Source organism: Nothobranchius furzeri, chromosome 7 (genome assembly GCF_043380555.1).
Source record: "Nothobranchius furzeri strain GRZ-AD chromosome 7, NfurGRZ-RIMD1, whole genome shotgun sequence".
Taxonomy (NCBI): Eukaryota; Metazoa; Chordata; class Actinopteri; order Cyprinodontiformes; family Nothobranchiidae; genus Nothobranchius; species Nothobranchius furzeri.
The window spans coordinates 67,898,465-67,925,377 of NC_091747.1; the positions used below are offsets into that span (position 1 = coordinate 67,898,465).

The 26,913-nt window shown below is 43.3% G+C and overlaps 1 protein-coding gene across 1 annotated transcript; it reads right to left on the bottom strand.

Annotated features, from left to right (window-relative positions):
* Positions 1 to 3,917: 3,917 nt before the first annotated feature.
* slc22a7a (solute carrier family 22 member 7a) lies at positions 3,918 to 25,229 on the bottom strand. The gene is made up of 10 exons (XM_015954495.3): positions 24,423 to 25,229; positions 22,001 to 22,104; positions 13,511 to 13,665; positions 12,393 to 12,561; positions 12,199 to 12,322; positions 8,869 to 8,978; positions 8,572 to 8,786; positions 8,363 to 8,471; positions 4,292 to 4,498; positions 3,918 to 4,054 (listed from the first exon to the last, which is right to left on the bottom strand). The coding sequence occupies exons 1-10, from the start codon at positions 24,786 to 24,788 to the stop codon at positions 3,967 to 3,969; spliced, it is 1,647 nt and encodes a 548-aa protein (XP_015809981.3). The 5' UTR covers positions 24,789 to 25,229; the 3' UTR covers positions 3,918 to 3,966.
* Positions 25,230 to 26,913: the final 1,684 nt, after the last annotated feature.

The following is a 26,913-nucleotide window of genomic DNA, read 5'->3' on the forward strand; positions in this document are numbered from 1 at the left end:
TCAGGTGTCTACGCCCAGCAGGGCTGGTAGAACCCCGGGTCAGAACCAAACAGGGTGGATCTGCTTTTAGCTACTATGCAGCACACACATGGAATCATCTTCCTCATGACTCCACACAATCACTGCCACTGGTCCCTCTGACCAGAGGCAGTGTGTGCCGGCAGGCCAAACACGCAAATACTCGTGGCCCAAGGACCACAAGGGGGCCCCAGAGAGCCGACAAACTTTATCCAAGTCAGAGCCGCAACAAAAGCGAGACATCTCACACTCACTGACAGGGCCCTCATACCCTGTAAAGGCCGGGGAGCGGCCACACATCCTCGTCTGACACACACACACACACACACACACACACACACACACACACACACGCACACACACACACACACACACGCTCCAGCATGTGGGGAAGGTGAAGTGTGATTTTAACATGAACTACTTCATTCATGTACATTTGTATGTTTTAAGTTATCACTAACGTTTAACGGTGACAGCACTGCGGTCGTTCTGACTTTACTGGCTTTTGTTGCACGTGTGTAGCTCCACAGCAGGGAGTCGTTTAGAAACGGGTGACACGTACGTCTGACTGTTGGTTTATATCAACACGCCCACCTTCGTCTGCCCCGATTGTTGCTGAACCATCAATGCTGCATTCAAGAACACTCGGACATATCTGGTTAGTCACCTGAAGCTGAGCACAGCTCTGGTAATGTAGTAGACTTTCCTCTGACGTACCGGGTTGGTGGTGTATTCGCAGCTCAGCAGAATGACTCGATAATCTCTACAGGCAACTGTGATATTTTAATCTCACAGTCACCTGCAGAGATGACCCAGTCACTCTGGTGTTACCGTTCCCTTACAGATTCATTTAAAATGTGTGTGTGATGGCTGCACACACACACACACACACACACACACACACACACACACACACACAACAGGTGATGGCTGTGATTCAGGGAAATCTCAGCTGGCGACTGTGAGCGTTGAGCCTCACGGCGTCGGCTGGGGTTCGTCTGAACGCAGCAGCTCAGCTTCACTCCAGCTAACCCTAAACCTAACCCTTCCATCACACACTCTGTCTTTTTATGTTTCTCATCTGAATGATTTAAAATCAGTGCAACAAATGTAAGAATAAAAAACCTTTTCTTTTCATTTAGGCTGCTTCTAACAGAAAACTGACAGAGTTTCGGAGCTGTTGCATGTAATGATTGATTTTAGACTGTAGCTCGGTTTGAAACCGGGTTTGGGCTGGTGAGCAGTGCAAGAAAGACGGTGAGAAGCTTTACGGCCTCTGATGTTGAAGATACTGCATTAGGAACTGATGGATAGCGCTGAGATGCCATCGTTTCCTGATGCATTGCGTTCAGCACTGAGAGATGCTCCACCGGAGGAGGTCAGCCATGTTCTTTTGCACGATGGTGCAACACCTTACCCTCTTCAGCATTTTAGTCATGTGTCAGTTATAAATGATTATTTATTCATTAGAAAAATCTGGATTTCTGTTAAAGTTAATTTGATGTGTGTGGTTTTTGTTGGTTGTTGTTATTATTATTATTTTTACAGAAAAAGCCTCAATAAGTGACAAAATACCATAAAAGGTTTTTGTTTCTCTATGGCTTGTTTGTCTGAGTTGCATTTATCCTCCCTGTTTTATTTATAAATTGTAGACTTTTAGCTCCAGTTTTTTGTTATTGCTTGTTCTGTTTGTGTCCTTAGCTTTATTATTATCTTTAGCATTATCCTCCTGTTGGCTTTGTTTTCTGGCTTCCTTCCCCAGAGGTAACTAGTTACACCTGTCTACAATTATTAATCATCGGTACTCATCACACCTGTTGCTCCTCTCCACTCACATCCTCAGTGTATTCAAATCCAGCCCTGTTCAGTGTTTCTTGTCGGTTCCTTGTGTTGGTGTTTTTGCCCAATCCTCATGTTTTGTTGCTCCTGCTCCACACACCGTTTATAATAAACATTTAAACTATAACCTACCTGGCTGCCTCCTGGATTTCTGCACTTGGGTCCTACAACAACCTCCTACCCATGACACCACTACGTGCTTCACAATCTCAGCTGACAAGTCAAACTTTTTACAGGATCATCAATAAAATAATGAAGGTCGAACTGTATGTTTCCACAGGATACAAAGCACTTACCACCCACTATGGTTGTCTAGCTCAGGGGAAAAGTATCTCGGACGAGCCCCCACTTATGTGAGTGGCGCAACACGACAACCACAATGAGGAGACACAGTCTTTGTATATGTAAAAAAACTTTATTTTAACAAAAATACCAACAAGCTGTTGAGGGGGGGGGAGGGGGGAGTCCAAATTAACCCTCTGATGCATGAATTATGAAATCTTCAACCATGATTTTTTAACAATTTTTTTCATTCGTCTTCAGGTGTGAATGAAACAATTTTCAACAAATATTTTTTTGTAAAATTTTATAATTTACAAATAATTTATTACATGTCCACCTCAGTGGACAGCGTGCGTTCTGAGCATGAAATATGTTGGCTTGGCTTACTGAAGTGCAAATAGAGGGGCTCAAATGCAATAAAGTCTTCAACAGCTGTGCTTAATAGCAAAAATAAATAAATAACAATTTTGAGTACCTGTCCACTGCAGTGACCGTTATGCATCAAAGGGTTAAAGAAATAAGCAAAACAAAACCAAGCCAAGCGGTCTAATAATTCTTAACAAAATAACTAACCAGAACACTATTCTTTTTACTCCAACAAAAATGTTTAGGTAAAACATTACATGGGTGGCACCAGCCTGTCTTCCTAGTGTATTTAACATAAACCTCTGCATGATGGAATAAACAGGGTATCCCAGACTCCCACCACAAACCTTCAAACAATAAAATGGCTCTCAGAGCAGCAACACAAGTGTTCCAGTCAGCAGGTACCAGTAAGTAGGAGAGACGTAGGGGGGAGGCGGTGCTGCCTTCCTGCTTTTAGAAAGAAATATCTGCTCCTGATTGCTCTAATGGAAAGGAGGCTGGCCATGTCATTATCCAACCCGAGTCAAGCGTTCCCCTAATCTGTGCTCTGCACCTGAGATGAGAGAATTAAAAAAACAGAGAAACACACGTGTCCAGCAGACATGTGACATTGAACTGGGCGGACCCCTGGATTCCCCACACGGGCTGACATTCATGGGGCCACTGTGGGTAGTTTTTGGACAGATCCCGCTATGGGGTGCCCACAGAAATAATCAAAGTTATGCCGAAAGTCCATTTGGCTGGTCCAGGGCACCCGTAAGGGCTCAGCATGGGCAGGTTCATCTGTGGGTTGCCCTTAACTAAATCTATCCTACACTGACAAAGTTCTCAGCACTTCTTCATTCAAAACTCTACTTAACCCCCCGCCTCCACCACCTACCAACAATCTATCGGCAGACACCTTTGCCTCATTTTTCACTGACAACGTGGCTCCTGAACCGTTGCTACTAAAAACTATTTCTAGCCCGACCATCAGAAGCCCTACTGCATCGTTTTTCTTCATTTACCCGTCTCAGAGAGAACCGTGTGTCCAAACGTCTCACGTGTAGTCGCCCGATTACATGCCCACCCGACCCCGCTCTGACTAAGCTCCAGTCTATTGCTGCTACAGTAGCCGCAGCAGTCACACGTGTGGTTAACGCTTCACTGACATCTGGTACATTTCCCACCTCTCTCAGCATGCTCAGGTTAAACCGCTGCTAAAAAAACATCTCTTCCTCCAAATCATGTGGAGAACTACCGACTAACTAACTGTATACTTAGCTTAAAGGGACAGAAGACAGGACAGGACAGGACCTTGTGAAAACATCTGCTGAATTACAAAATAGGTAAATAAGCTATAATCAAAAAGTAACAAATCATTAAACCCCCCCCCCCCCCCCCCCACACACACACACACACACACACACAAACACGCACACTTTGCCATCAGGAGGAACTTATTCTCTCAACTGTTGCAGGTTAGTTTAATCGTGACGTTGACGTGTCGTTGCAGCTTACTCTCATGAGCTCAATCTGTGCATCTCCATTTTCATCGCTCTTCGTATGCCTGGAAGAAGAGGGAAACGGTTCATTATATTTTATCTTGCAATAAAACGGACACAGGGAAACTCGTCTCTTACACGGATTCATCCAGGAATGTTTCACAGAGGTGTTGGTGGTCGACAGATCAACAACAAGAGTTATTACGTTTTTCTCGATCTTACGATTTTGAGGGATGACATGGTGTAACATTGGATAAAAGCACCTATGTACCTATGCTCTAACTCAGCATGTGTTTGTGTACCTTCCCTCTTCAACATCAACGATGTTTTCTGGCAGATGGACATTGAGAGTCTCTGGAAGCAGAAGGACCAAGCTGCCGCTGATAATCCCAATCCCAGCAAAGATCACAGGGGGCAGTAGAAGCCAAACATCCTCCAGCATCATAACAATTGGAGCCAGGGCACTTCCGATTCGACAGAGACACGAAGTGTAGCCAAGACCACTTTGTCTGTCCAACAACACAAATCAGGAGCTTTAGTCACAACGCTGCATCCAAACTCTTCTTGGACATTAATCGAGCTACAGTCCAGAACAAACAGCAGGACTGCTAACGGGCAATGTGTGTAATCAGCTTGGTCACAAGCACACAAGTGCAGTTTTTAAGCCTATTGAAGGTGCACATAGTTTGTTAGAGAGAGAGAGAGAGAGAGAGAGAGAGAGAGAGAGAGAGAGAGAGAGAGAGATGATAGATAGATAGATAGATAGATAGATAGATAGATAGATAGATAGATAGATAGATAGATAGATAGATAGATAGATAGATAGATAGATAGATAGATAGATAGATAGATAGATAGATAGATAGATAGATAGATAGATAGATAGATAGATAGATAGATAGATAGATAGATAGATAGATAGGCCAAAGGAGTCAGGTGCAGTGTGTGATGGGTGGTAGTCGAGGGCGGGGACCTTGGCGGTCTGATCCTCGGCTACAGAAGCTGGCTCTTGGCACATGGAATGTCACCTCTCTGGTGGGGGAGGAGCCTGAGTTGGTGTGCGAGGTTGAGAGGTGCCGACTAGATATAGTCGGCCTCACCTCAACGCATGGCTCTGGCTCTGGAACCGGTTTCCTTGAGAGGGGTTGGACTTTCTACCGCTCTGGAGTTGCCCCCACTGAGAGGCGCTGAGCAGGGGTGGGCATACTAGGTGCCCCCCATCTTGGTGCCTGTACGTTGGGGTTTACCCCGGTGAATTAGAGGGTAGCCTCTCTCCGCCTAGGTGTGGGGGGACGGGTTCTGACTGTGGTCTGTGCTTTTGCACTAAACTACAGTTCAGACTACCCACCCTTTTTGGAGACCTTGGAGGGGGTGCTGGAGAGCGCTCCTTCCGGTGACTCCCTCGTTCTGCTGGGGGACTTTAACGCTCACGTGGGCAACGACAGTGAGACCTGGAGAGGTGTGGTTGGGAGGAACGGCCCCCTGATCTGAATTCGAGTGGTGTTTTGTTATTGGACTTCTGTTCCAGTCATGGATTGTCCATAATGAACACCATGTTCAGACATAAAGGTGTCCATATGTGCTCTTGGCAGCAGGATACCTTAGGCCGCAGCTCGATGATTGACTTTGTTGTTGTTTCATCTGACCTGCGGCCAATTAATATGCATATTAGTAAACTACTAAGTCTGAACTAGCCATTATTAAGCACTTATTAACAGTGTATTACTAATTTTGTAATTACAACATCAACAGGCCATAAAGTAAGAGTTTTATCAAAATAAGCCATTCATAATGGTTTGTTAACTGAAAGTAAATGGTTTGTTGCTGACTAACACACATGCTAATTAGCTCAAATCAATATGTGGCTTTTAACGAACCTGCAACCTTCCGATTACGAGGTGGACGATTAATTTCTCTGCCACCAATGCCAATTTTTTTAAAGGTGTGATATACTGAAAAATCATTTTTAAAAACTTATTTCTGATTATAATCGATCACTCTGAGTGTTTCTTGCAGGCTGAACATGAAAATAGTCTCCTACACCTATCTCCTGCAGTAGCTTCTGATAGAAAACAGACGGTGAAACTCTACGATTAGAAAAGCCTGACAGATCTATGTCACCCTGTCACTAACATTCATGGACTCACCCATCTTGACTCGCAACGGGGAAGACTGTTGTTGGTTTAGCATCCAGGAAACAGCAGAGAACGCCTCAGCTAGTAGAAGCTAACTGTTAGCATCAGTAGCTCTACAATAGGGTTGTTTTTGATTAGTGTTTATGAAGAAAATGAATTTTAGTTTTAGTCGACAACAGTTTTAGTTTTTCATTTTACAAAACATTAAACAAAGTCCACCCACTTAAATGCGGTCATGTTTCTCTGGCTGCAGCGTTGAGTTTTCACACAATTATTATAAATAGTCTGCAGGAGCAGGACATGGGGGTTATGAGGGTTGGAGGAGGAAGATGAAAGAAAGGAAGTAAATCAGAGTTTAATTTTGACATAAACACGGCAAACACGCCTTCTTGACAGTCCCTTTGTGTGAAAAATAAGTGTATAAATAAAAAACAACCGACGTGTGTTAGTAGGGAAATAACTAGCGAGCCACGCCGTGACTGGTTCTGGTACTTTTTGGGTCGCAGCGCCGCTCCTACAGTGCGATGCACTCACGAGGGACGATCAAAACGTCAAACACGCCAGAAATCTGCACCAGCTCACGATTGCTGATTGGTCGCTGGTGACGTGGCGTTAATCGCCCCTCGTAACCCCTGTATACGACGCTCAGCGCAAAACTCACCGCGATCTTGTAGATTCTCCCAAGAGGGCAAAATCGGCTCAAGAACGTGAAAAAGTCGCACAGCATGTGCCCGGCTTTACCAGGAATTCAGTCCTACCAGAGTCCACTGCAGATGTACGGATTAGACGAGCGTTCAGCGGCTTCAGACACAGATGTAATGTAAAATTCCCTGAATTTAGACACTTTCTGCAAAGTTTGAATGAGGTGCGTTGGAGCGACAGGTAATATTAACATTTATAAATGGTCTCACATTTAGCTGACTCTGATCTGTTTGAGGTTTTCCAATCAGGGTTCAGGTCTGGCCATAGCACAGAGTCAGCTCTACTGAGGGTCCTAAATGATATCTATCTATCACTAGATCAGGGTACATCTGTGGTGCTTCTGTTGTTAGATCTGACAGCAGCCTTCGACACAGTTGACTACTCGATTCTACTGGATCGCTTGGAACGATGGGTTGGGATCAAAGGGTCAGCTCTGGATTGGTTTAGATCGTATCTCCACAACAGGACATTCTGTGTTAAACTGGTTGATGTTTTTTCTTCTTGGGAGGGGCTCCACTGGGGGGTCCCGCAGGGATCGATCCTTGGTCCTCTTTTGTTTGCCATGCCTTTGTTATTTCTAGGCTTGACTACTGCAGCTCTCTCTATGCAGGGTTGTGTCAGTCATCACTGCGTCGCCTACAGGTTGTGCAGAACAGCGCAGCAAGGTTCCTGACTGGGACCAGGAAACGGGACCACATCAGTCCGGTTCTGGCCTCCCTGCACTGGCTTCCAGTTCGCTATCGTTCACACTTCAGACTCCTCGTCTTTGTTTTTAATTTCTTCCAGGGTGGTGGTCCCCCCTATCTAGCCACACTCCTGAACAGACACTCCCCATCACGCGCTCTGCACTCCTCTGACCAAGGCCTGCTCGCTGTCCCTCGTTCTAGGTGTCGTACTCGCGGGGACCGGGCTTTCTCAGTCCTAGCACCGTCACTATGGAACCAGTTGCCACCCTCAGTTAGGCTGTCCCCTTCTCTGCCAGTCTTCAAGAGTCGCCTAAAAACCCACCTCCTCCGCTTGGCGTTTCCTGAACATGTTTGAATTTGTCCCTCTTTTATGTTGATTTTATCTCACAGTTTTCATTGGTTCACTTTTTCCCTTGTGTTACACATTTGCCTTCTACTAGAATGTTTCACCTTTTTTGTAATTGTAATCTGTAATTTGAATTGCTTTTATTTTTTGATTTATTCACTTTATTTAACTTTGTACTGTACCATGTTCAGCGCCTTGGGCTTCCTGACAGGGTTGCGGAAGGCGCTTTATAAATAAAGCTTTGACTGATTTGATTGACAGAACAGCTCAAACATGCAGGACAGAAGGACCAGAGGTGAACAGCCCTGGCCAAGATTGCTATGACTACTGGACCTCCAGAAGAAGGATGGTTTGTGTTGTGATTTCATTTAGTAACTCGTAGTTTTACGCTACCTGTTGTCCCAAGGAAATAAAGAGGAACGCTTTAATTACTGATGGGGTTGCTGTTACGTGTTAAAGTGGTGAAAACGGTTTCCAGCTCTCGACGTGTGTGTTGGAGCTTACCGGAGAACAGTGGGGAAGAGTTCAGCTGAGTAGAGGAACGCTGTGGTGAAAGCCGCCTCAGAGAAGCCTTTGGCCACCACAGCGACGCACGTGCGAAGCACAGAGTACTCTGCAGGAGAAACGGACCAAACAACTGTAATACGACAGCAATGAATGTAGAAACGTTATTTTGTTCTACGTATTTGTGCAAAGAGAAGAGCCGCTGTAACCTAGAGGAATAGCTGTGTTGATTCCTATCAGAGCTCCCGTTGTGATCAGAAAACACGCCTGGCCGTTCCTCCGGCCGATCCAGTCCACCACAAAGAACGTGAGGATTTTGGCAGGAACCTCGATGGCGGAATAGATGAACTGAGTGACGTAGATGCTGACACCAAAACCGGAGATCTTGAAGCTGATTCCATAGTAGAGGAAGGCAACAGCAAACCTACAGTGCAGCAACACAGCTGGGATGTAATCAGCCTGCAGACCCACGCAGCCCACCCGGCACCCCAACAGTCCTTTCATACCAGAAAAAGCCGGAGCAGAGTGTTATCCTTCTCAGCTGAGGGGTTCTGAACAGATCCAGGTAGGTGTGGTTCTTCTCAGCCACTTCAGACACCGCGACTTTACTCAGACCCTAAAACGTTCAGCCACAATAACAACAAACATCATTTCTACAGCGACGTTCAGGATTCTCCAATGTCTCCACAGTGAACTCCTTATCCATCCGCCTTGGTGACAGGGAGCTAGCAGCCACAGCTCTGGGACTGAGGGCTCAGCCTTCAGTGGCACGAGGTTCAGCTTCACTACAGCCAGGGGTGGGGAGCCCTGTCTGTTTCAGTGGTTGAATCATCAAGCTCTGCAGAGGCCTGTTAGTCACCTGCTGAATAAAAGCAGGTAAACAACTAAAACATGCAGGAAAGCGTGCTTCTGATGGTGTAAACTCCAGACTACCAACAGTCTTGCACCCGTAGAGGGTCAGATGTCCCTGGAGCATCCCTGCCTTGGCCTCGATGGATCTCTACTGCTTTTCTGTTTTCTGGACCAGCGACCCTCTCCGTATCCTCCCGACGCTTCTGCCTCCGCTTCAACAGCCACATCCTTGGAATGTGCTTTTTGAGTCTTTGGGTGTCTGTGGCGCTCCGAGCTGCGAGGATTCCCGCATCGGAGCTCAAACCCAGATTCTGTTTAATAAAGCTCATTCTGTTGCACTGTGGCTGAATCGCAGGTCCCGTGTAATCATAAACTGAACTAAAGCAGCTGAAAGCCAAACCACTGAAGAAGTGGTCCATAAGGTGGCCAATAGAACAGTGTGTTTGAAGTTAGGCTGTTTTGTATTGGTCCTAATAAAACCATAACTCTGGCTGCTACAGGATTCCCATTCCTGCTCTCCTGTGTGGACCTGGGTTCATGTGCCCAGATGTTGCCTCCTCGCCTGGATGGACATGGATAAAGGAACTGTAATGTAGAGGTAAAGTAGAGCAGGGCCAACGCTAGCAGCTGTCATACGGTCCATCTGAAATGTTTGACTGCATTTGGCTTGTTATGTGACAGGTTAGAGCAGTCTCATGTTAGAGTTTTGTCATGAGAACATTGAGATACCTCACACACTGATGGCATCTTAAAAAATTATTTTTTCTCAAAATAAAGAATAATTTTAACCACTATTGAAACTTACCATCCTAGAAAAACCTCGTCCAATCAATGTGCACGTCCTGCTCTCACTGACTGGATAGAAATCCCTCCTTCAAGCTGAGCGTGTGTGGATGTGTGTGTGCGCACACACACACGAGCGAATTGTGAACTGGCGTTGTGATTTAGCACTACTTAGATGTAGCCATCCTTACGCTGACAAAAATGTAACTAAGTAACTTTTACTTTGAGTACATTTTGTTTACGATACTTTTTACTTTTACTTAAGTAAAAATTTAGGCAAGTACTTTTACTTGTAATTGAGTAAAAAATTATCAAAGCATTGGTACTCGTACTTAAGTAGGAAATTTTAGTACTCTTTCCACCTCTGCTAGTTTCTATGTTTCTACTGTAAGAGAAATCTATCAAATTAAGTAATCTATGTGAATTAGTGGATGACTGTCTACCCTTGATGAAACCAGTTTGGTCAGGGTGTATTATGAAGGGGGTTAAAAAAATACAATGCAACACGTTTCCAGTACACCAGTACACATCTGGTCTGCTCGTGGATCTGGTTTCCTTCTCATCGTGGTCCCTGCCTGCAGATTTCATTATGTGTGATAACTATTTCCTGATTAGGATTTCTATTGACTATTCTCCTGTGTGTGTGTGTGTGTGTGGGGGGGGGGGGGTTGCTTTTCCTCAGTCATGATGCTTCGGTGCCTGGGAACTAACTCTGTCTTCCTCTGCTGAGTCCTCAGTGTCTCTAAGATTGTCCAATGCCTTGTGGTCTTCTGCCATGACCCCGTGACCTTGGAAAGGGGGGGAGTTGTAACGCCCAAAAGGGTCAATTTTTCACCACCTAATTGACACAGCATAACCTTTCATACACGCCAGGAACTGCAAAGTCAAGGCTGCACCAGCTGGAGGGTACGGACACACAAATCAACCTCTACCAAATTATTGTTCCTCAACGCAGAAATAAACAATCTGTCCCGAGGTCTGATGCAGGAGCCAGACTGCTGAATCCTCACTAGCTACTGGAAGATCCTACAGGATTTTACGGTTGTAAGTTAAATAATCACATGTGAAGAATGAACCAGATGTTTAAATGAAATGTTTGAATAATCTGTGCTTAAGTCAGTGAATTTGAAATGAATGTTGTTCTTACAATGATCCAGTTATAAATCAGTATGTGTTTGATTTAACAAGTCAGTCATCATCTATACTCATACACATTACAGTAAGACACATATTAAGGTTAAAAACACCTTTGTATCTGAAGGAGGGCGTGGCTTTCTGAGGGATGTTGGTAAACACTCAGAAAAGTGTCAGATTCTGATTAGCCAAACGAGGCCAGAAATCATAACAAAGTATTTTAAAAAAACAAGAATACTTCCTGATTAATTTAGTTTCCAGCTGAACCCCGATTCGGATAAATCGGGAAAGAAGTCTTTTTGAAACAAACTCCTGTGACCTTAAGTCAAAACCTTTCTGTGACGCTGCGAGCGATTACAGACACAACAGCTCTTTTCAGAGCTGCTTCAACTCTCAGACATCCACCTTGGACGCCTAATCTGCAGACCCCGGGCTGCATCTCATGGCCGGGGAAGCTGAACTCAGAGGCAGCTACTAATCTCTGAATATCGTGGTTTCGACGTCCGGTGCCCTCACCCCTCCGGACCGCCGGGAGCAACTCCAGGGTATCGTAAGCCTGCATACTGGAGTCTGATGAGGTTTTCAATCAAAACAACACTGTTTTCTCAGATACAAAGCTTCCATTACATTTCACACATCACATTAAATCACTCCAGATCCATCACACCACATCTCATTATTCGTATGTACTCATGTATAAATTATTAGTTCAGGAAAAATAATTACATTAATTTTATAAACTACATACTGACTCTGAATTAATACGAAGTGTGTTTATGATCCCTAAAGAAGCAAAGAACCATAGACTTTTCTGATTAAACATTCAAAGATCAATCAGGCTGATATTTCATATTTATATGGAATCATCACATCTTATTGGTCATAATGAATGTTTTAATTGCTACAATACTTTGTCTAATGTTTTTAGTGCTGAAAGAGGCCAGAAACATCTCAGCTGGAAGACAGAATGGGGGTTACTAACTCCTTTCCTGTGGAAAAGAGCACTCTGCTATTGTTGATATTGTCATTTTTGGAAAAAAAAGCTTAGTCTTGCCCTCTAGGTGTACCTCAGTGTCCAACTTGGATGTACACGGATACTTCTTGTTTACTTTAGCACACTGAACCAAATACTTCTTGGCTTCCTCGGTTCTTCCGGTTGCCAACAGCCAGCGTGCTGACTCGGGCAGCCACCTGAGGAAAAAATAAAGGATTTGAAGAGACACTCAGCAAGTAGAACCAAAACTCCAGATACCAAGCTCACCAACAGAAGATGATGGCAGCAACACAAGGCGCGGTCACAGCCAGCGTCAGATGCCTCCAGTCTCTGAAGAAGAAGGCCAGTAGAGCGAGAAACATGTTCCCCACACTCCACGACAGACTCATGATGGTTCCAGTAAATGTCCGGTGCTCTACATCTGTCCACTCAATGCCTCCGGAGGAAATGGAGCCAAGTGTTAAAAGGATTTCTGGTGCAGTTGTTTGATTTTTAACATAATTATTAAATGTGCGTAAAATCATATGAAGTTGTGGAAAAGGGAAATCTTCTGCATCAAGGTTTCCAGACGTGCAAAAAGCATCATTGAATGATTAATGACCTGCACTTGTTTGAGTCCTTTTATTACATAAAGTCATTTTTTGTGGCCGACCTTTTATTTCTGCATGGTGGTGATGAGCTACAGCGTAGCTACAGCTGCCCTGGGGCACCCTGTGGAGGTGAGGCTGCTGAACGCAGGTGCCACCGGCCCCTCTGACCACCACCAGCAGGCAGGGGGGGGGGGGGGGCTCCACAACCTATAGGACTACAAGAGCTTGGTTTTGAACCTGCAACCCCCGCTTTACAGGAAGAACCCGTTACCCCTGAACCACCATCGCCTCATGATAACGTTTATTCATGCAGAATGAAAGATGATCTTCAGCTGGGGTGTCTGAACCGTCACTGCTGCTGGTACAGCTACAGCTACCTCCTCTCTACGTAGACAAAGCTGCAACCCCACCCAGATCAGAAATCCACACAAATAGGTGGAGTGGTTAGTGCTACGTTTGTGCTGATTTGTGCCGATAAAATGGTCGTTTGTGGTTTTTTAAATATTCAACATTATTTTTATAGGTCATCTGGGGTCACCATGGCCTACATACATGGATGACACCAAGCTGTCTCCCAAGAACAAGTGAGACCTTCTGGAAAAAGCCTCACCAGGACATTCACCAGCAAGAAGAGCCCTTCAGTGTTCCTCGAGAGGCAAGGTGATCACACCTGAGAGGAATGGCCGTCTGTCCTAGTGCTGAGTCCCAGTGAGGGATTAACACGCACAGAAACAACGAGAAATATACTTCTACTTCTCGTTCTCTAATTTAATGGTGCATGTGGCAAGTGTTTACCGAGAACCACTCCAATGATGGAAAGACCAGAGAGGGCGACGCCAGAAAGAGCTCTGGAGATGGCGAACATGGTGTAGGAGGTGGAGAAGGCGGAGGTGGCTCCAAACATTGTAGTAGCAACTAAAGCCAACAGGAGCATGGACTTACGACCAAATCTGCAACCCAGAGAGAAAACACACACGAGAAAGTCTTTATAATAATAATAATAATAATAATAATAATAATAATAATAATAAGTAGGGATGTGTATTTTTGAAATTCTGGCGATACGATACATATCACGATACAGGGGAGATGATACGATATATCACGATATATTGCGATACATTCAGTCAGACGTTACAAGCAATTTTTTTACTGAATTTATTGTAAGAATGTTCAATAAACAGTCCAAACTGATACGTAACATGTTTAACATGAGGTATCTGAACCATGATGGAGGGATTTACATTTCAGTGGTGGAAACAAAACCCGCTGCACACTGCTGCCAACTAGTGGGTGGCGATTGAATTGCGCAAAACGAAAAGAAAATACACAAAAGTTTGCATGTAAATTCTTTCAGGAATTAGGTACACGGCTTTTGAATATCGATGTAATAATCGCAGGAAAAATATCACGATATATTGCCATATCGATATTTCTGATACACGGCTTTTGAATATCGATGTAATAATCGCAGGAAAAATTATCACGATATATTGCCATATCGATATTTTCTTACATCCTTAATAATAATAATACATTTTTATTTGAGGGCACCTTTCTCAAACCCAAGGACACCTTCCAACAAAAAACAGATAAAAACATTCAAAACAACACAGAGGTTGATGGAGCAGTAGGAGCAAATAAGACACATAAAAATTCCAACATTTTAAGATCTAAATCTAAAGGGAATGGGCTTCAGATGGTCGAGTTTCTTTCCTGAGCATCAGGGTGATGATTCTAAGATGAATAAACCTATTTAGGAACAGAGCTAAAGTAAAGCAGACAGAGAATCCTTTATCTGAAGTTGAGATGAAATAAAGCTGTTATTGTGTGAGCTCATCACAGCAAGTGCAGGGAAATGTGGATAAAAGGAGTGGAGCGCCCCAGCCCCCTCAGGGTGGAAGGCCACCACATGGTTCTAGTGAAGAAGGAATTAAACACAAATAACGAAAATGCTGACAAGCCAGTACACATGGCTGTAAAGAAAGGTTCATTTTGTCCTGTTGTGCTGTCTGTGCCACCAGTCTAACAGCCAGGATGTGACACTGAGACCATGTCATCGATAAACAACGTTTAACTGGGGAAAATATTCATGTACAGCTTGATCAACAAAGTGTGTTGCCTATAGCTTCTCTGGCTGTCTCGGTTTCTCCAATAATAAGCCCTGGTTGACCCCTGAGCTGACATCCCTGCTGAACAATAAGAAGAAAGCTTTTATAGGTGTTGACAAATAGGAGCAGAGACGGTTGAAGACGGGCTAAAGGCACTTCAGCAGCTGGAGAAACAGCTAGGGCAGAACAATGCTCACGGTGCATGGAGAGGCCTCAGGAACATCACAGGTCACAGTGGGAGGAGTGGTGCCCGCTGAAGGGGACCAGAGCTGGGCTAGTGAGCTTAACCTGCCTTTTAACAGATTGTACTCCACCACCACCCGACAGCTGCAACCAACACATTCTCACACCCTAAGCGTCAAAAAATGATGTGGTGCGTTTGTTTCTGACGAATAGGGAGCCCCTGTGCATCGGGAGGCGGCGTGCTGTGCCAGAGCGTCGGTATCCAACGCTAGCGGTAACCTCCAGCGATTTAACCTTCCCCTGACCCCCATCCTAACCTTAACCCAGTATGTCAGTGTAAAATTTCTGTTGTAACGTGATGAAGGTTCTCTAATCTGTGGCAAAGGGCACGTGTACCCAGCTGGGTCAAGCTGGGTCAAACAGTACTTTTAAATCCACAGATTAAACAAGGAGCCACGATGTCTGCTCAAGATGATATCCATATCTGCTGCTGTTCCATCCCAGGAGGACACTTCAAGTTCAGGATGATAATAATTAGATAATAATATTAATAAAACTCATTTATTTTATTACTGTTTTTCATAATCATCATAAATGATCACCTGGTTCAATATAAAGGTATTTTAATTACATGAAATGAATTATTATGCTTTGGGTATAATAATGATTAAGATGATTATGGTTGATGACAGTAAAAGGTGTTCAGCAAAGAAGGTCAGTTTCACCTTATCCACCTAACACAGAGTCCAGATAAACGATACTGAGTGTACTGAATGAAACTTTACATTAAACCATGTTGAAAAGAAAAGTAAGTGAGTAAGTAAGTAAAAGTTTATTTATATAGCGCCTTTCTCAGATATAAATCACAAAGCGCTGTACAACATGATAAAGATCAGGGCAAATACCTCTAACCAATAAAAACATTAGAAAAACAATAGCAGTGATAAACGTAGAAAATAAAATCATGAGTATAAACAAAGTGAAGGTGTGAACCCGAACAAAGCCATCTTTTTGAAACATTTAGGGAGGGAACGCCTGGATGAAAAGGTGAGTTTTTAGATGATTTTTAAAGACCTCTACAGTGTTAGAGAGACGGAGATTTGAAGGTAGAATGTTCCAAAGTCTGGGGGCAATAGTCTGAAAGGCCCTGTCCCCTTTGGTTTTCAGTCTGGTTCGAGGAACAGCCAGCAGGTTTTCAGATGTGGATCTAAGGTTCCGAGAGGTGATGTGTGGGGATAAAAGCTCAGATAGGTAGCTTGGAGCCTGGTTGTTAAGAGCTCTATAGGTCAGGACTAAAACTTTAAACTGTATTCTATATTCTACCGGGAGCCAGTGGAGGGACTGTAGAACTGGAGTGATGCGAGCTCGTCTGCTGGATTTGGTTAGGAGTCTGGCTGCTGCATTTTGGATGGCTTGAAGGCGTGAGAGGGAGGTTTTGCTGAGACCAGTAAAAAGAGCGTTACAGTAGTCTAAGCGTGATGACACAAAGGCATGGGTGATTTTTTCCAGATCTGCAGTAGAAACCAGTTTACGGACTTTTGAAATGTTTCTCAGTTGAAAGAAACAAGAGCGGGAGATGGTTTTGACGTGTGAGTCTAAACCATCAGAAAAGGATCTGATTAAATCGTTCCCCCTCATTTACAGTCAGGAAGTACAGCGCAGTGCGCGTGGCTCTGGGGTTAATCAAGTTTAGTTGTTTCTCTCTGCAACAATCTTCACAAGAAGGCAAAACAGTTAAATGGCAGGTTACAGATATTTCCATTTGACTGTTTATTTTGACGGATAAACTCAAGGATTTTGGTTGTTTTGAAAGAATTACCCCGACGCACACTGATGCACACACAGATGAGCTGACATTTTAATCGTTACGCACATCGCGGAGGTAACTAAAATCAATCAAGAAAAGATTCCCATCAGAACATCAGAGCTTTATACTGGACACTGTGCTCAGTGCGGATCGGAGCGCCTACGGTGGACAGTGGGCTGAAGATCTGTAGAGGGGTTCGCAGTGCAGAACCACGGCGATGCGGTAAGATTTCCTCCCACTGAAGCGGTCAGGAAAGCCGGTCTCTCTGAGGGATGTGTCACTTGGAAAAATGTTCTTTTTATGAAATTATGAAACTTTGGCTGAACAGCGCTTGTTCCCGTCTCTAATATGGAGACGCATGACGCATCCAGTCTGAGGCAGAATAGCCTCTTCAGCTCAGAAAGCTCCTGTAGAGACATTTGATCACGCACAAAGTTTATGTGGAGCAGAAGCGGTCGGGCCACGGCAGGTGACATGTTCCTAGCCTACATGAAGTGAAACATTAATATGTTACTGGACACGCTGGTCTGGTTGGTTAGACCAGTGTTTGAAGTGGAAAACACACACACACACACACACACACACACCAATTAAAATAATGCTGATAGCGTGGACTAGAAGACAGGTGATGGGTTACGTATTTAAATGATGGACAGGCTGCTGTAAAATGTAATCTCCATCCACATCCAGACACAATTATCCTCTATTCTGTCTCTATTTTCTCTGCTTTTGTCTGGGCTGACGTAGCTGACGGTGCGGCATCCTTATGAACGGTGAGAGGTACATATAAGAAGTGCAGGTAGAGTTAGAAAAATCTGCAGGGCCACAAACACATTAGGGAAGATGGACTGTAGACCATTGTTTAGCCTGTAAACGATCCTGGTTCCAGCTGGGGTTTCCAGAAGGTTAAACACCTGCATAGAAATTATGAGGTCACTTCCTGGCTGCAGCTTTACAGTTCAATAGTTCGGGGTTTGCTTTGGACCCAACAACTCACCTCAAACAGGAAGTTCATCAGGATGGTTTTGTAGTGTGTGTGTGTGTGTGTGTGTGTGTGGGTGGGGGTGGGGGTGGGGGGGGTACATTGGAACTTTGTCCCCCCCAGTTTGAAAATCCTATCTGCGCCCCTGCCATCAGCTGACTGTGTTTGAATAAACGTTAATAATCACACACAAGTGTGACCAACGTTTGTTTACAGGAACACAAACCAGGGAGACGGGCGAAAGCGGCACTAAAGAAGAACAACGAATAAAAAAAACACAAAATGTCTTCCTGTAGATTCTGATGTAAACATTTTTGCTCTGTCCTCTTCACCGTGTTCACACAAATACAAGCATGCTCAAAGACCAGAGGCACTGCTTCATTAGACATGCATGACTCGGATGTTCTGGTCAGTTGTGCGTTTATTTCATTACAAGTCTGTAAGTCAACCAGAGCATCGAGTGTGTCTAACTCACCAGAAAACACTTATTAGTTAAATAACCAGTGAGCTGTTGGGAATCCTCTGCTGTCTGTGGAAATGTTCGCCGTTGAGAAAAATCATGTGATTTCCTTGTGAGGAGTTAGCATCAAGGTGATGAAGATGTGAAAAAATGTTTCATTCATGTTTATTAGTTGTTTTTACTTTTTTATCATAAACGTCTGCAGTGGAGGAGTTGTTATGAGGCGTGCTTGTAAGACAGATCTGGTGATGCTGACTGTTTGCTTCTTAGTATTTAGATGCAGAACAACCACACACCCGGGCAAATCTCACGTCAACTCAAGGTAAACATCTAGGATTTCAGACAACGTTTGTATTAGAGAAGATCACTAAAATGTCACGTCACAAAAAAAAACTCTAAAAGTTTCCGTTTGGTGCAACACGCTCATCCCAGCAGCAACAGCTGACCGGATCAGAATCAGAATCAGAATAGGTTTATTGCCATTGCCAGTGAACAAACAATTCACAAACTAGGAACTTGCTTCGGTACTAATGTGCTACATATAACATGAATAATAAGATGAAAAATAGAATAAAATAGAATAAAAAAACTAGAATAAAACTTTCAGCGATAAAAAAAGGCAGGTAATGGTAACATGGCCGATAACGTGACGCTGTGTCGAGTACAGAAGACCAGCATGGTTGTGTGTTTATAAGCTGTTCACAAGTCTAACGGCAGATGGAAAGAAGCTGTTCTTATGGCGGGAGATTCTGGTCCGGATGGACCGTAACCTCCTGCCTGAGGGAAGCGGCTCAGAAAGTCTGTGACCCGGGTGAGAAGGGTCTTCTGCTATCCGACCTGCACGCTCCCGAGTTCTGGAGACGTACAGGTCCTGGAGAGATGGAAGGCTGCAGCCAATCACCTTCTCAGCAGAGCGCACAATGCGCTGCAGTCTGTGTTTGTCGCTCACTGTGGCTCCAGCGTACCACACAGTGATGGAGGAGGTGAGGATGGACTCAATGATGGCCGTGTAAAACTGCACCATCATCTGGGCCGGCAGCTTGGCCTTTGTCAACTGCCGCAGAAAGTACATCCTCTGCTGGGCCTTTTTGAGCAGGGAGCTGATGGATGGCTCCCACCGAAGGTCATGTGTGATGGTGGTTCCGAGGAAGCGGAAGGAGTCCGTAGTAGAGATTTACAGGTGATGCTGGTGAAGGTCATGCAGGTCACGGTAATCCAAAGGAAACTGGACTTCTTTGGTTTCTGGAAGACGTTTCACTTCTCATCCAGCAAGCTTAGTCAATTCTGACTGGAACACGGGAGAGTCGAGCTTCTAAACCGAAGCTGTCTGTTGTTGCCTCATGAGCTGAAACTACCAATAAATACCCCTCCTACCTACCTCCTGCCTACCCGTTGGCGTGGATAGTCTTTGTTGTGAGGGAATTGTTGTATTGATTAGATTCAAGAGGGTGTGACCTAGAATGGGATCGTTTGGGAGGTTCAGAGCTGCACCTATATTGCAGGAAACCATCACCCTGATGTCAAGTCTCACCACAGACATGAGCCACGCTGGGATGCCAACAGCCTGTCACCTAATAACAAGACTGGTCACCTAGGGAGTCACACCCATGTCCTTCAGGACCACGGGTCCCCAGAAGAACGCATCAATGAATGCAAGTCCATGAGGCTAACATCACTATTTTCTAATCCCATTTGTTATGTGTCATGGATTTCACATATGATGTCTGGGAACTTAAGAGGCACATTCCGACGTTAAGAAAGCACTTATTTTCATTTTAGAAAATACGTTCAGGGCTACGAATGCCAGACACCGAGTAGAGCAGAGGAGAGATGTTCTCAGTGAACTTCAAATCTTTCGCTCGGGAGGAAAGAAACACCATGAAGCTCGCCATGTGGTGAGTAGCAGCGACGCCAGGGGAGGGAGATTCTGTAGTGACATCATACATGCAACATAATATAGTAATTACAAAGTTTTACAAGCTGATAGATCTCAAAGTCCGTGACAGGTGTGGTCAAAACACACACCATTACTCCATCTATCCATCCATGCATCCATATTCAGCCACTTATCCGGGATCGGGTCGTGGGAGCAGCAGCCTAAGTCGAGAGGCCCAGACTTCCATCTCCCCAGCCACTTGGGCCAGCTCCTCCAGGGGAATCCCAAGGTGTTCCCTGGCCGGGTGAAACATAGTCCCTCCACCGTGTCCTGGGTCTACCTTTAGACCTCCTCCCCGTTGGACGTGCCTGGAAAACCTCACAAGGAAGGTGTCCAGGAGGCATCCTGACCAGATGCCTGTGCCACCTCAACTGGTTCCTCTCTACGTGGAGGAGCAGCGGGTCTACTCTGAGCCCCTCCCTGATGACCAAGCTTCTCACCCTATCTCTAAGGGAGAGCCCAGCCACCCAGCAGAGAAAACTCATTTCAGCCGCTTGTATCCGTGATCTCATTCTTTCGGTCACTACCCAAAGCTCATGACCATAGGTGAGGGTAGGAACGTAGATCGACCGGTAAATCGAGAGCTTCGCCTTCTGACTCAGCTCTCTCTTCACCACGACAGACCGGTACAACGCCCGCATCACTGCAGATGCAGCACTGATCCGCCTATCGATCTCACGCTCCATCTTCACCTCACTCGTGAACAAGACAAAGAGATACTTAAACTCCTCCATTTGGGGCAGGACCTCATCCCTGACCCGGAGAAGGCATTCCACCCTTTTCTGACTCAAGACCATGGTCTCAGATTTAGAGGAGCCAATTTTCATCATTGATCACGTCATTACTGTTCATTTAAATTGAAGTACAACATATTTGCGACCCAGGGCGTAAGGCAAAGCAGGTTAGAAAATAGGTTTTTTTAGCCCCAATGACTTCCATTCAGTTTTTCATTCTTCCACGGACCCATTAGCCAACCAGAATGGAGGACACTTAGGCTCCCTCCCTATTCCTGAGAACAAAGCCCAGACTCATGGTAGGGTTGAGAGAGGAGCAACAATAACCAGATACTTAAATGGATTTTCCACCCATAAGTCTGTTGCCATATTCCCCAAAGTTTTGTAACCACCCCATTAGCTTTAGCTTAGCATGAACAATGTAAGTGAATGGTAAAAACTAGCATTCACGTGAAAAAGTCATGAAAATTGCTCTGTAATGACCTTTAATCTTCTTGGTGACCTCAAAAATCCCATTGACTGCAAATGAAAATAACAAGTAACTTAGACTTGGGAAAACATTACGGCAAAACACCACTGGGAACAGCGGCGCCAAACACCGGGTATGAGCCCTGTAGCCGCACATTTGCGTTCACAGAGTAGGTGTAGGTTTGAAACTTGCATGCTACCATTCGGAGTCTTACCTCGTTCATAATGAGCTACAGAAAATGGAATTCTGCCAGGTGTTTTTCTTGGTTTGGGGTTCCAGAGAGTATGTGGGACTGTGGTTATTTTTATTTATGTCCTTTTTCTTTACTCACACATTTACCAAAATGGAAAATAAGTGGTGAGGATCTACTTTAGTAGTAAATATTAAGAGTTTGGATGCCTGTCAGAGTCAGTATCGTGGAACAATTTTAGCAGAAAGTACAAGTATGTGTTCCATTGGGTTGTATTAGTTTTCATCTGGACTCAGATTAAAGGAGGGTGTAAAGCTGTTAACTCTCACTCGTTAAAAAGGTTTGATTGTCCTATTTTACAGAAACAGTTTCAGTGTGTACAGCACAATACTGTTCTACCCTGAAGAGCTTACTTATCTGAAAGCTGTCCAAACAGGATTGCTCCAAATGTGACTCCGAGGAAAAAGTAGGAAGCCAGAGCTTGATTCAGCGGTTTGTCTTTGCAGACCAGGTCCCACTGCAAAGAGGTAAACCAGTTAGGATGAGCAGGGACTTCACCAGTCAGCCCTGCTGATCGTTATAACAATGTTTCTGTCCAGAAGATACAACTGGTTATGTAATGATAAACTACTGGTTATGTAATGATAAACTACTGGTTACATAATAATAAACTACTGGTTATGTAATGATAAACTACTGGTTACATAATAATAAACTACTGGTTATGTAATGATAAACTACTGGTTACATAATAATAAACTACTGGTTATATAATGATAAACTACTGGTTAGGTAATAATAAACTACTGGTTAAGTAATGATAAACTACTGGTTAGGTAATAATAAACTGCTGGTTATGTAATAATAAACTACTGGTTATGTAATAATAAACTACTGGTTATATAATGATAAACTACTGGTTATGTAATAATAAACTACTGGTTATATAATGATAAACTACTGGTTAGGTAATAATAAACTACTGGTTATATAATGATAAACTACTGGTTAGGTAATAATAAACTACTGGTTAAGTAATGATAAACTACTGGTTAGGTAATAATAAACTGCTGGTTATGTAATAATAAACTACTGGTTATGTAATAATAAAATACTGGTTATATAATGATAAACTACTGGTTAGGTAATAATAAACTACTGGTTATATAATGATAAACTACTGGTTAGGTAATAATAAACTACTGGTTAAGTAATGATAAACTACTGGTTAGGTAATAATAAACTACTGGTTATGTAATAATAAACTACTGGTTATATAATGATAAACTACTGGTTAGGTAATAATACACTACTGGTTATATAATGATAAACTACTGGTTAGGTAATAATAAACTACTGGTTAAGTAATGATAAACTACTGGTTAAGTAATAATAAACTACTGGTTAGGGAATGATGAAAAACTGGTTAGGTAATGATAAACTACTGGTAAGGTGATAATAAACTACTGGTTATATAATGATGAAAAACTGGTTATGTAATGATGAAAAATGGGTAAGGTAATGATAAACTACTGGTTAAGTAATATTAAACTAGTGGTTAAGTAATAATAAACTACTGGTTAGATAATGATAAACTACTGATTAGGTAATATCAAACTACTGGTTAAGAAATGATAAACTACTGGTTAGTAAATGATGAAAAACTGGTTAGGTAATCATAAACTACTGGTTAGGTAATCATAAACTACTGGTTAGGCAATAATAAACTACTGGTTAGGTAATAAAAAACTACTGGTTAGGCAATAATAAACTACTGGTTATGTAATGACAAAAAATTGTTAGGTAATGATAAACTACTGGTTAAGTAATAATAAACTACTGGTTAAGTAATGATAAACTACTGGTTAAGTAATAATAAACTACTGGTTAGGCAATAATAAACTACTGGTTAGGCAATAATAAACTACTGGTTATGTAATAATAAACTACTGGTTAGGCAATAATAAACTACTGGTTATGTAATGACAAAAATTGTTAGGTAATGATAAACTACTGGTAAAGTAATAATGAACTACTGTATAAGTAATAAACTACTGGTTATGTAGGGATGAAAAACTGGTTAGGTAATGATAAACTACTGGTTAAGTAATAATAAACTACTGGTTAGGCAATAGTAAACTACTGGTTATGTAATGACGAAAAATGGTTAGGTAATGATAAACTACTGGTTAGGTAATAATAAATTACTGGTTAAGTAATGATAAACTACTGGTTAGGTAATAATAAACTACTGGTTAAGTAATTATAAACTACTGGTTAGGTAATAATAAACTACTTGTTATGTAATGACGAAAAATTGTTAGGTAATGATAAATTACTGGTTAAGTAATAATAAACTATTGGTTAAGTAATGATAAACTACTGGTTAGGTGATAATAAACTACTGGTTAGGTAATGATTAAAAAATGGTTAGGTAATGATAAACTACTGGTTAAGTAATATTAAACTAGTGGTTAAGTAATAATAAACTACTGGTTAGATAATAATAAACTACTGGTTAAGTAATTGGTTAGGTAATAATAAACTACTGGTTAGGAATGTTTGCTGCATCCTGGCAGACAACCCAACGAGGTTCTGTGCAACTGTGACTTTCTCTTATTTTCTACTCATTTACGCACAATCCAGTTTTATTTCACTTGAACATAGTAAACTACAAATGTAGTAATAATAACAACAATAAGCATCATCATCATCATATTTAGTGTTGTGAATGTTGTGAATAAGCATTCATTTCATGGTGTGGCTAAAAACCCCGTCTTGGTGCTGTCTGCTGTTTGCCTTTTACAACAATGAATTGAAAGGATAAATCTTTACCTCTGAGGTAGTTGTGGAGATGAACTGGGACTGGTCGTAGACCCAGCCATGAGGACAAAGTACGGTTCTGTTTTCCCAGCTGAGGTTGTTGGTCAGTAGAGGATCATAGACCCTACAGGAGCTGAAGGAGCCATCTTTATGGCGGGGGATCCTGAGGACCAGCATCTCTGGGATTAAAGGAATGTTGCTTCCATTTCTTTCTTCTGGGCTCCCGAGGGAGCAGCGGTGAGGAGGGGTGGCAGAGACGAAGTTGTGTAGGAGAAAGTGAAGAGGCAGGATGGCACGGGGCAGACACAGGACCAGCAGGACCAGAAACTGATATTTACAGAAGCCTCCAACTTCATGCAGGACTTCCTCAAACCTCATGTTAGCACGAAGACAGAGCTGAGAGTCAGCGTCTCTGGTCTGCTACAGGAGAGGGTCAGTCTGCAGCTACCGACGGCAGTCAGAGGGAGGTTCTTATGGGCCTGGATCCTCATCATCATCATCATCATCATCATCATCATCATCATCCATACAAGAGGCGAGCTTTTCTTCTCTCCATATTACTTCGTTCAAAAAGATGTTCTTTCATATTGCTGTCAGGAGCTGAGGTTTCACTCCACCAGGCCACGACAGCAGACCTGTGCTGCACGACTCACTCATAAACACTTTGGGATATTTTAAAGGTGAATTTATTCTGTTTTATTTTCAGCAGGTCTGTTTCAGAGTTCTAAAGGTTCCCGCAGCGCCTCTCCATCACGGTTTTCATCTTACAGATACAAACTCAGAATCCTAGACTTAATTACCTTGATGCCATGATTCCTACAAGCACTGATGTTACCATGGCATGTTAGCTTTTTCTATGAACCATTAGATTAACACACCAGCGTTTGGTTAAAGTCTGTCGTGCTGAACCTGCAGGAGGAGAGCTGCGGGGGGGGGGGGGGGGGTCTTGGTGATCGTGAGGTTCACAAATTTATGAAAAGAGCAAAACAGCTGATTTTTGCATAACATGAAATGTATAAAATTGTTAGCAGCATCTTTTAGAACCAAACAGATAGTTTTGGTAACTGGTATTTATTCTCCTTAAGTAACTCCAGCTGTGGGCATCTCCAGCTCTGCGCCTTTAAAGGGAGATCAGATCAACTGACATGGAGTTATCCACTTATTAAACTCTGTCACACATGACTGTCATGCTGAGGCTTAGTCATGTGCTTCATGTTTGTTCCCAGAAATCTATAACGGTTATTTCTGCCAACATCACAACGGATGACTGTCACAATTTTGTTGGTGTTGGACTCACAGTGCAGGTGAAAACACCAGGAGGCAGGCAGGTGAGCTCAAAAGCCGTTCAGTAACGTCTGCTGAGGACGTTGAAACGGCGGGGTTAGCAGCAGCAACAAACAGGACTAAATGGGGGGGATCTAACACCCGCTGAACCAGCCAGGGACCTCTGAAACTGTGGGATGATGAGTACCACGTGAGGACAGATGAGCTGATTAGGAGTAGGTGTGCTGGGCGAGTGACTGGGGGGGGCAAGGGCCCACACATACAGTCCTTTGTGAAGTGCATTTAGTGGAACTGCATGTAGTGTGCAAAGCATGGGTGTCAGTCAGTCAGAAGCATAAAAAATGTGTGTGTGTGTGTGTGGGGGGGGGGGGGGTATTTCCTACATTCTGGTGCATTTAGACTCTAAATTTTAGAGGTTGTTAAACATCTGTTTTACCTACAGTAGTGAAATATCAACTCTGTAAATGTTCGCAAACCTCCAGCTGATTAATGCGGAAACATTAAAACACAAAAAAATAGAAACTTCCAGTAAAATTTTGATTGCCTGTTTATTTTATTCTTGTTGATAACAGGAATACCAGCAGGGGGCGATAGACTGAATTAGAATTTAATGAACAATTTTAAAATTTTATAACAACCACGCCTCTTTGTTGCATCTCTAGTTCACAAAGCAACATTTTAATTGATCACAGTCTCAATAATATCATTACTAGTCAAATGGAAAATTCAGATGTCGACGGGTATTTTGTTAGTGGTAGAAATGTTACATAAGGGTATGAGCTGCACTGATCTGAGACATGCCCAAATCCTCTAAATTAAATGGGCAACATTTATAAGCAGATTGGATATCTATTGCTGATAAGTCTGTTGTTCCAAGTACATTTTTATATTCCAGATATCCATAATAACATTCTTACTATCCGTTCGAATACAAATGATGTCACACTTCCCATTCGTGTGCATTGGGTTTGCAGCAGGGACCATGAACAGGGACGACGGAGTGTACACGTTGGACCGCGCATGGGAGAGGGGAGAGCGGGCAGTAGAGGGCGACAACGTCCTCTGCTGCCCGCGGATAAACGGAGAAGGAAGTGACGCGCCACCATCAGCGTCAGCCTGAGGAAGCCTGCAGCCGCCGGCGAAACGTAGCGACAAAACAGATAACGAAACCGTTTCTGTGTTTTAAAAAGAACGACAGCATGGAATTTGCTCACATCAT

Excerpts from the sequence above, each read along its gene's own strand:
- slc22a7a (XM_015954495.3), bottom strand. The coding sequence starts at position 24,788 with ATGAGGTTTGAGGAAGTCCTGCATGAAGTTGGAGGCTTCTGTAAATAT. Across the intron at positions 13,666-22,000 it reads TTTGGACAGCTTTCAGATAA|ATTTGGTCGTAAGTCCATGC; the intron begins GTAAGCTCTTCA and ends TCTGGGTTGCAG. Across the intron at positions 8,787-8,868 it reads CTCTGCTCCGGCTTTTTCTG|GTTTGCTGTTGCCTTCCTCT; the intron begins GTATGAAAGGAC and ends GCTGCACTGTAG.